Below are 9948 nucleotides of genomic sequence, written 5' to 3' on the forward strand. Positions count from 1 at the left end.
AGTAAAATAGCATGATAAGCACAGTAATACTAATCACAGCAGTTGAACGCATGGATGACCACGGGATCATAATGCACCGGTGTCCGGTGATACTGGGAAATATCACTGTGATTATCTTCCACAAGCTAAAATCTCACTCGGTCACTAACTGTCCAGTAGTCTGTGTCACACAAAGACCAGCAACGGGATTACACGTGGTCCAGTCTGCTGGATCACACATTCTCCAGTTGCTTTGTCACACGAGGGGCTGGAGACTGGACAAGGGGACTGGAGTTGCTTTCTCCAGTCCCCTTGGTCACAGACTGACCATTCCCTTGAGACGCACGTTGTCCGGTCCCCTGGGTCGCAGGCTGACCATTCCCTTGCGATCTCTGCTGACCTCCCCCCTGGTTCCCATCTTCTCCCCTACCTGCTGATCATCATGTAACAACTATGCATGTCATTGGCAAAGTCTTGGTTATAGAGCTTGTGTGTAGTTGCAGTTGCTAATCTATAGGATGGAGGTGATGAAGCTGGAAAGTGTGAAGTGAAGAATGAACACCACGGTACTGGGCTAGGGTGTTGTTTTTTGTGTTATATGATTGGGCTGGGGCAGCTTGCCCTGGAGCACAGGAGCTTGAAGGGAAACCTTACACACACACATACAGTAATCAGAGGTGCAGATAGGGTAGATGGTCAGAGTCTTTTTTCCCGGGTGTGGGAGTCTGAGACTCGAGGGCAGAGATTTAAAAGGGACCAAAGGGGCATTTTTCACGTGGTGGCTGATGGGTATAAATTACATACATCCAGAGGAGGCCGCAAACACAAATAAACTTACAAAATTGAGAGCATGTGGGCAGGAAAAAGGGGAGAAGAAGTTTACTAGGGAAATTTGGGAAAACTGCAGGAAAATGGGACATTTAGATCAGCATGAATTATATGGGCCGAAGGACCCGTTTCCAGGCTGGAGCATCGTTTTTATTCCAGCTGGAATCTCAGATTTGAGCACAATCACAATGTCTACAGGTGACAGAGACATTTGGTCATTGGTTATGCCGGGTTTCCCAGCCAAGATCCTAGGAATTTAAATTAATGTGGAAGATCATATCAAGAGGGAAATATTTAGAAACTCAGATTCACCATTTCTCCACAGCCCAGACATTCACTGGGGTGTTAAAACTCCGAAGCAGATCACAAATGTATCTACAATGAGCTGCCTCCTGATCCTCAGCCATTCCCAGCACCGGCAATGATCTCCGCTCCGCTACAGAAAACAGATTTCGGTGACACAACTCCTCCTTTGCTTAGCAGGCAAGAAAAACCAGGGGGGAGTTGGTAGCTTTCCTTCCAAAACCTGAAATGCTGTGTAATCATAGAATCTCGGAAATCCCGGAAATGCTCCTATCATCTGCTTCTGAATTTTATAAGTGAAAGTTGAAGATCTTACACCTCAGGGTCTGTCTGGAGGTGAAATGGACCCTGACCCTGAACATTCACATAAACCACAAGATCGCTGTCACATTCCTGTCTGTGTTTCACTCACGACCACCTGATTCAGGAGCCCCTGCTCCTTTCACTCAGCTGAAGCTTTGTATGATGAGCGGAGTGATTCGACCATTACTGGTGTCAGGTCCCTGCGCTGGAATTGTTGGGTTAATCAATTACTCAAGGCCGCTTTACCAGTGGGATAAATGACACTGCTGGATGAAACTTTTCTATGCACTGTTAACACCTGTGTCAGTTTTTTCATCGGAACTATTGTGTACAAACTCGACAAAAGTTTAATTCAAAGATCCCTGTGATCATACCTTTGTCCATTCTGATTCTGACTGACGATTGTTGATTGTCGTCGTCTTGTTTACACTTTGGTCGCTCTGCAGGACAGCTCCACCTGCTGGTGAGGCTCTAAATTTCACAACAAGCAGACAGTGAGTCAGAGAGTACGACTACTTTGCAAATATGACAGTATTTCCATCCCCTGTAGCATTTGGCATGGGGACCAAACATTCCTTGTTAGTAACCACTTCCACACCATATCTGTCCACTGATACCTGGCGCATCTGCTGACAGAGTCACAGAGCAATAAAATGCAAATTCAGAGCGTTCAGCCCAACGAGACAATGCCAACCACAGTGCCCACTGAGATGGTCACAATTTCCTGTGATGGGGCCATCTCCCTTCTGGCCTCTTCACTCCATCTACACACCCCAACTGCTTTTTGAATTATGCAACTGCACCTGCCTCATCCACTTCCTCTGGCTGTTTCCTCCACATGATCCCCAACATCTGCATGAATCCGCTGCTGATCAGATTGGCTTTGCAATCTCTTTACCAGCCCCTGTCCATTTAGATCCCCTAGATGCTACGATAATCTTCTCTGTGAACAGCAACTACTAATGTTGTGCATTCTGCGAACTTACCCGTCAAGTGATCCTTGTGCAACCGCATCCAAAGAGCATGGAGCGGCTGATAATACAGAATCTGAGGCCACAAACCAGGCACGCCCAGGATCCTCTTCAGTTTGCGTATAAGGAGAAGGTAGGAGTGGAGGATGCTATCATGTATTTGCTGCACAAATCACTCTCTCACCTAGATGGGGTCAGTGGTGCTGTGAGGATTACATTCCTTGACTTCTCTAGTGCCTTTAACACCATCCAGCCCAAGATCTTAAGGCACAAACTAACGGAGATGGGAGTAGACTCTCACATGGTGAGTTGGATAGTGGATTACTTGACAGATAGACCTCAGTATGTGCGGTTGGGAGACTGTAGGTCTGACACGGTGGTCAGCAGCACAGGAGCGCCGCAGGGAACTGTACTCTCTCCGGTCCTGTTCACCCTGTACACATCAGACTTCCAATATAACTCGGAGTCCTGCCATGTGCAGAAGTTCGCTGATGACACGGCCATCGTGGGGTGTATATGGTGCAACTCAAACTACCTGCGTCTCAATATCACCAAGACCAAGGAGATGGTGGTGGACTTTAGGAGATCTAGGCCTCATATGGAGCCAGTGATCATTAATGGAGAATGTGTGGAGCAGGTTAAGACCTACAAGTATCTGGGAGTACAGTTAGACGAGAAGCTAGACTAGACTGCCAACACAGATGCCTTGTGCAGGAAGGCAGAGTCGACTGTACTTCCTTAGAAGGTTGGCGTCATTCAATGTCTGTAGTGAGATGCTGAAGATGTTCTATAGGTCAGTTGTGGAGAGCGCCCTCTTCTTTGTGGTGGCGTGTTGGGGAGGAAGCATTAAGAAGAGGGACGCCTCACGTCTTAATAAGCTGGTAAGGAAGGCGGGCTCTGTCGTGGGCAAAGTACTGGAGAGTTTAACATCGGTAGCTGAGCGAAGGGCGCTGAGTAGGCTACGGTCAATTATGGAAAACTCTGAACATCCTCTACATAGCACCATCCAGAGACAGAGAAGCAGTTTCAGCGACAGGTTACTATCGATGCAATGCTCCTCAGACAGGATGAAGAGGTCAATACTCCCCAATGCCATTAGGCTTTACAATTCAACTGCCAGGACTTAAGAACTTTTTAAAAGCTATTATTAATGCTTTTTGAGATAGTGATTTAGATGCATATCATATTTTTTTACTGAGTTAAGTATTGTATGTAATTAGTTTTGCTACAACAAGTGTATGGGACATTGGAAAAAAGTTGAATTTCCCCATGGGGATGAATAAAGTATCTATCTATCTATCTAAATCATTGCTATAAAATAACAAATGTCAAAGGTCCCAACTTGTAGCCTCACGGCACACCGTTAATTACTCGCCTCCATTGCGAGGAGAAATCTTCAACCACCACTCTTTTCTTGCTACCTTGAAGCAAATTCTACTATCACTACAATACGACACACTTGGAGCTTCTAAGAAAGGGATGAAATTGTCAACGCATTTTAAAATGATTATAACGTAACAAGGAAACATCAGAACTGACCAAAAGCTACTTCAGATGATGCAGGACCTTCAAATGAGCAAACACTCAGAGAATGTGAGTGACTGTAAAGAGCTGGGCTTCTGAAAGCACATTACCAGACCTGGAGTGATTGCAACTTGGTCTGACCGAGGCATTCCACCTAATTTGTACCTTCCTTTGTAAAGATATGCAATGTTTACAGGACCAGTGTTCGAGTGAATGAGACTCACCAAACTTTCTCCTGACTGAATCAGTGAAAACTCTGAGTCAGAGGGTTCTCTTCAGTTGGTACTCTCAGTCCTCGGGCTGGTTCACTTGTCGCTGTTCCCTCGTTCTCATTCGTGGCTTCTTTCCAGCTGTGGGCTTTTCTTCCAATAAATCTCTCACCGCAGGTCTAACTTTAACCAGAGAGATAATGAAGCACATTAACAATACAAAGGAGAAAAAAATATTTCTGCTCAATTTTTTCAAAAGCGAATCTCACTGAAATTTAAACGCTGAAGACAAATAAAAGAATCTCATGGAACAAATCTGTAATTGTCCCTCACAGGTCACAAATCCTGATACGGGATACGAAGGACTCAATACTCCCCAATGCCATTAGGCTTTACAATTCTACCGCCAGGACTTAAGAACTTTTTAAAAGCTATTAATGCTTTTTGAGACGGTGATTTAGATGCATATCATATTTTTTTTACTGAGTTAAGTATTGTATGTAATTAGTTTTGCTACAACAAGTGTATGGGACATTGGAAAAAAAGTTGAATTTCCCCATGGGGATGAATAAAGTATCTATCTATCTATCTATCTATCTATCATCATTCAGTCATGATAAGATATCAGAGCAGAATGAAGTGATTCAGTCCATCGAGTCTCCTCCATCATTCAATCATGGTTGATTTTTTTTTTCGCCCCAATGCCATATTCCTGCGTCCTCTTATAAAGTGCTGGAAACTCGGTACAGCAGATTGCATCTGTGGAACAAGACACTGTGGAAGACCCAGTATCAGAACTGGGATTATCCAAGATGATGCGTGATATGCTGAACGCTTAATTGCGCAATTTGGCCCAGATCTCATCCTTGCTCATACCTATAATGGGGGAGGTACTACACACAGTGTTCTGAAAATATAGTAAAAGTGATTATCGGGGCATTAATAGTGATCTTTCGAGAAACGAAAACAAAAAGCTCTTGAATTTATAGTAAATGGACCGTCTAGTTATTCGCTGCTCAGAATTAGTTCTGTATTGTTAAGCACCTGAGCATCATTGCCTCACAGTACGCTCCCACGGACAAGGCGAAATTATTATTAATTTTTCTTGCGTTATTCATTACTATTTCCTAGATACCAGAGAGGCTCCCGGTGAAACTGTTTTGTCCACTCTATTGACTTTTAACATCTCCTCTATAACAGGAAGCACGATAATGTACCATATTCAATCGTGATTAATATGCATAGAATGTAACGTGGTTCGGTCTCCAATGTTCCCTCTAATTACTATTTTTGCAGCTACATGGATCAACTATTGCTCTGAGCCGGAAATTTTCACACGGACTGAGAAAAGCACAACATCGTAGATGTGTCCTCTTTTGTAAAATGCATCTCTGAATATTTTAGGATAAAGACAGACAAGAGAAAAAAAATCCTTTTGATTTTAATTACTAATTAAAGGACAGGATATAAATGCAGTACAACAAAGAAAAACGTTCAGGTTTCATAAGCGTTTATCCGGCAGTGTTTAATTCCATCTGCGCTGCAACAAAGGCTCCATTTGTGGGAACATTTTGGTTAGGCAGACTGAAGGCTAACAATTACACCAGTGCCCAAGAAGAGCAGTGTGAGTTGCATTAATGACTATCGTCCATAGCAATAACAGTTACCGTGAGGAAATGCTTTGAAAGGTTTGCGATGGCTAGAATTAGCTCTTCTCTCAGCAAGGACCTGGGCCCACTGTAATTTACCTGTATCCACAATAGGTCACAATGCAATCTCATCCGCTCCTCACACGGCTTTGGATTACCTTGACAATATGAATACTTACATCAGAATGCTGTTTCTCAACCAGAGCTCAGCGTGTAATGCAATTATTCCTACAGTTCTGATCAAAAGGCTCGAACCGCTGGCCTTTCTACCTCCCTCTGCAACCGGGTCCTCAATTTCCTCAACAGAAAACCACAATCTGTGCGGTTTGGATGTAACGCCTGCACATCGCCATCGATACTGGTGCGCCTCAAAGATATGTGCTTTGCCCACTGCCCTACTCTCTCTGCACCCATGGCTGTGCGGTTTGGCACTGCTCAGATGCCAGTGACAAATTTGCTAATGACACCACTATTGTTGGCAGATTTTCAGATGGTGAGGAGAAGGCAAACAGGAGCGAGATATATCACCTGGATGAGTGGTGTTGCAGCAACAAACTTGCACTCAACATCAGTAAGACCAATGTTCTAATTGTGGACTTCTGAATGGGTAAAATGAGGTCACACACACAACAATCATCATTGTTTGGTCAGCAGTGGAAAGAGTGAGCAACTTCATGTCCCTGTGTGTCAGCATCTCTGAGGATCTATCCAGGGCCCAGCATATCGATGCAGTTACAAAGAATGCACGGCAGCCGTTATATTTCATTAGGAGTTTGATGGGATTTGGGATGTGACCAAATACTAGCGGATTTCTGCAGTTGTACCGTAAAAATTGTTCTAACTGTCTGCACGTTGCTTCATATGGTAGGGTGGGGGAAGTGATGAAGCTACTGCACAGGATCGAAATACTCTGAGGAAAGTTGTCAATTCAGTCAGCTCCATCATGGGCAGTAGCCTTCGTAGCATCCAGGACATCGTCATGGAGCGATGCCTCAAAATGGCGGCATCAGTCATTAGGGATCTGCTTCACCAAGGAGATGCCCTCTTCTCATTGGTATCACTAGGAAGGTGGTACAGGAGATTGAAGGCACACACTCAACACGTTAGGAACCACTTCCTTCCCTCTGCCATCCCATTTCTGAATTGACATGGAACCCATGAACCTACTTCACTGAATTCATTTTTGCAATAATTATTTAACTTTTAGTAACAGATATTTACTGTAATGCAGTTTTTTCTCTACTATTATATATTGCATTGTACTGCTGCCACAAAGCCAACAACATTCACTACGTATGCCTGTGATATGACACATCCTCCTGATGACTCTTCGGGGATTAATTCCGATTGAGTCCATCGGGCTGAAGATCCACTTCCCGTGTTCTTCTCTGTTCCCCAATAACAAACTGTGCAGCTGGACGGCCAAAGATCACATCCTCATCCCTGGGACAATAACAGCCATCGTGAGCCAGTAATGCCGCTGCTCCACTTGTCAGTGATGGGAAACCATCTTTATCGTTTCACTTTCCAGAGCCGGACTCTGGGCATTGCCGATTTGGGGCTGTGTTCACAGGGATATCCGAGGCTTTTTGAAACAGACTCGTTCTCACTGCCCTGAGAGGACACTTGCAGTGTGGATGGTCCTGCAGCAGCCCTGGGGTCATCAGATCCTGGACTCAGACAATGGGCAACAGCACAGCTACACAAAGTCTCTACACCACCCCCCCCCCCCCCCACCATTTCCTAACTTTTATGGTTCGTTTCTCCCCAGAGCAGTGAAGGTATGATGTGCAATAATGTTGTTGGTCAGTTATCAGACTGGAACAACGTGACACTTACTGCTCTGGGAGAGAGAACAGTTAATTTACTGAATTAAAAATATATCGTTCAGTACAATGTAGCAAGACATTCGGCAGAGTCCCACCTGGGAGATTAGTCAAGAAGGTTTGGCATTCAGGATGAGGTGGTAAATTGGTTTGGACATTGGTTTTGCGGGAGAAGCCAGTAAGTGGTGGAAGATGGTTTGACTCTCTGACTGGAGACCAGTGACTCGTGGGGTGCAGTGGGGGTCGGTGCTAGGTTCATTGTTGCTTATCATCTCAGTCAATGTTCTGGATGATTTAATTACTGCAATAGTTGTTTTTTGTTCAACAGTAGGTTATTTGCCGTGGTCCGTACTTATTAACTTAGTTTACAGTAACTCTGTAGTCAGAGCTTTTCTTGTGCACAGACCAGGCAGAAATTGGCCACTCAGCCCATCGAGCCTGCTGCCCCACACAGTGAAATCATGGTGTTCGCTCTGCAATGCCGCCTGTCGCTTTCTGTAACTGGTCACCCCGCCCCCAATGTTTGTTATGTACCGAGACCTTGAACAGAATCAACGTCTTTTCTTTTAAAGGACGTTGAGGAAATCAGCTCGAAACACCAACAATAAACACAGTCATGAGAAAAACGACATGCATTCATCTGAAGTCACAAGTTTTAGAAACAGAAGCCATGTTGACGAAACATCTTTTTGCACACTTGCTTTGGAATCGTAACCCCTGATTCAGGAACTGTTTTTAATCTTGACATGAATTGTGGAGAATCTCAACCGTGCAGACAGGATAATGCAAGAACACAAATACCACGACCGCCAGAAGAGACAAAATATAGCGAATAACTTCTTCCAATACACACAAAATGCCGGAAGAGCTCAGCAGGCCAGGCAGCATCTGGGAAAGGAGTCTTGCCGAAGGGTTTCGGCCCAAAACGCCATCTGTTCACTCTTTTCCTAGATGCTGTCTGGCCTGCTGAGTTTCTCCAACATTTTGTGTGTGTTGCTCCAGCATCTGCAAATGTTCTCTTGTTTGCAAGTAACTTCTTGATCACTGATTCAAAACACGGGTAACGTGTCAACTGTAAGTAAAGATCAGAAATATAGAACAGAAGCTGAATTCACCTTAATTCACTAAGAACATTTAGTCTCCCTGTGATAGATAGATAGATAGATAGATAGATAGATAGATAGATAGATAGATACTTTATTCATCCCCATGGGGAAATTCAACATTTTTTCCAATGTTCCATACACTTGTTGTAGCAAAAACTCATTACATACAATACTTAACTCAGTAATAATATGATATGCATCTAAATCACTAACTCAAAAAGCATTAATAATAGCTTTAAAAAAAGTTCTTAAGTCCTGGCAGTTGAATTGTAAAGCCTAATGGCATTGGGGAGTATTGACCTCTTCATCCTGTCTGAGGAGCATTGCATCGACAGTAACCTGTCACTGAAACTGCTTCTCTGTCTCTGGATGGTGCTATGTAGAGGATGTTCAGGGTTTTCCATAATTGACCGTAGCCTACTCAGCGCCCTTCGCTCAGCTACCGATGTTAAACTCTCCAGTACTTTTCCCACGACAGAGCCCGCCCTCCTTACCAGCTTATTAAGACGTGAGGTGTCCTTCTTCTTAATGCTTCCTCCCCAACACGCCACCACAAAGAAGAGGGCGCTCTCCACAACTGACCTATAGAACATCTTCAGCATCTCACTGCAGACATTGAATGACGCCAACCTTCTAAGGAAGTACAGTCGACTCTGTGCCTTCCTGCACAAGGCATCTGTGTTGGCAGTCCAGTCTAGCTTCTCGTCTAACTGTACTCATTTCAAGTCGTTTTCTTCTAGTTTCACACCAGACCATCAGACGAGGGTCATTTAGTAACTATGGGGGAGGGGCCAATGTTGCTGCTCTGAGACTCACAGTGCAATTTTCTGTGTGCAAGCTGCTGCCTGTCTGCAGGGCAAATTCTGACACGCAGGCATTCCTCGGAGCAGGGAGCGGCTTCTCTGCTGAAAACAAACTACTTCAACATTTCGCGCTCACCTTCAACTGTGAAGAAAGCCAATTTAACACTGAATTTAAATATTTCTGTAACAGGAAAAAACATTAAAACACCGACGATATAGAAAAGAAAGTTCACCAGTGTCTGCAATCTGAATGTCTACTTATTACAATTGCTATTAGACATTGAGAGTTTCCAGTAGTTTATTTTACTTCAAACTCCCAATATCTGTAGTTTTAATATTTCTATATTTGCGACTTAATTAAATGAATCGATCTGTGGCATAGTCCACGGCGATGTTCCGAATGCCAATATCTTACAGTAGTTCTGTATTCTCAATAGTTTTTCCTGT

At 44.0% G+C, this 9948-nt stretch overlaps 1 protein-coding gene across 1 annotated transcript in view; it reads right to left on the minus strand.

Moving 5' to 3' along the window:
- LOC140721205 (NACHT, LRR and PYD domains-containing protein 3-like) overlaps positions 1-4295 on the minus strand; it is a 35619-nt gene extending 31324 nt beyond the window's left edge. The window contains exons 1-2 of the mRNA XM_073036063.1: positions 4133-4295; positions 1788-1884 (exon numbers count right to left, since the gene is read on the minus strand). Of these exons, the coding sequence (XP_072892164.1) occupies positions 1788-1797 (10 nt within the window). The 5' untranslated portion in view covers positions 1798-1884; positions 4133-4295. The remainder of the gene's footprint in view (positions 1-1787; positions 1885-4132) is intronic.
- Positions 4296-9948: the final 5653 nt, after the last annotated feature.

This window comes from Hemitrygon akajei, unplaced genomic scaffold (genome assembly GCF_048418815.1).
Source record: "Hemitrygon akajei unplaced genomic scaffold, sHemAka1.3 Scf000052, whole genome shotgun sequence".
NCBI classification, from domain to species: domain Eukaryota; kingdom Metazoa; phylum Chordata; class Chondrichthyes; order Myliobatiformes; family Dasyatidae; genus Hemitrygon; species Hemitrygon akajei.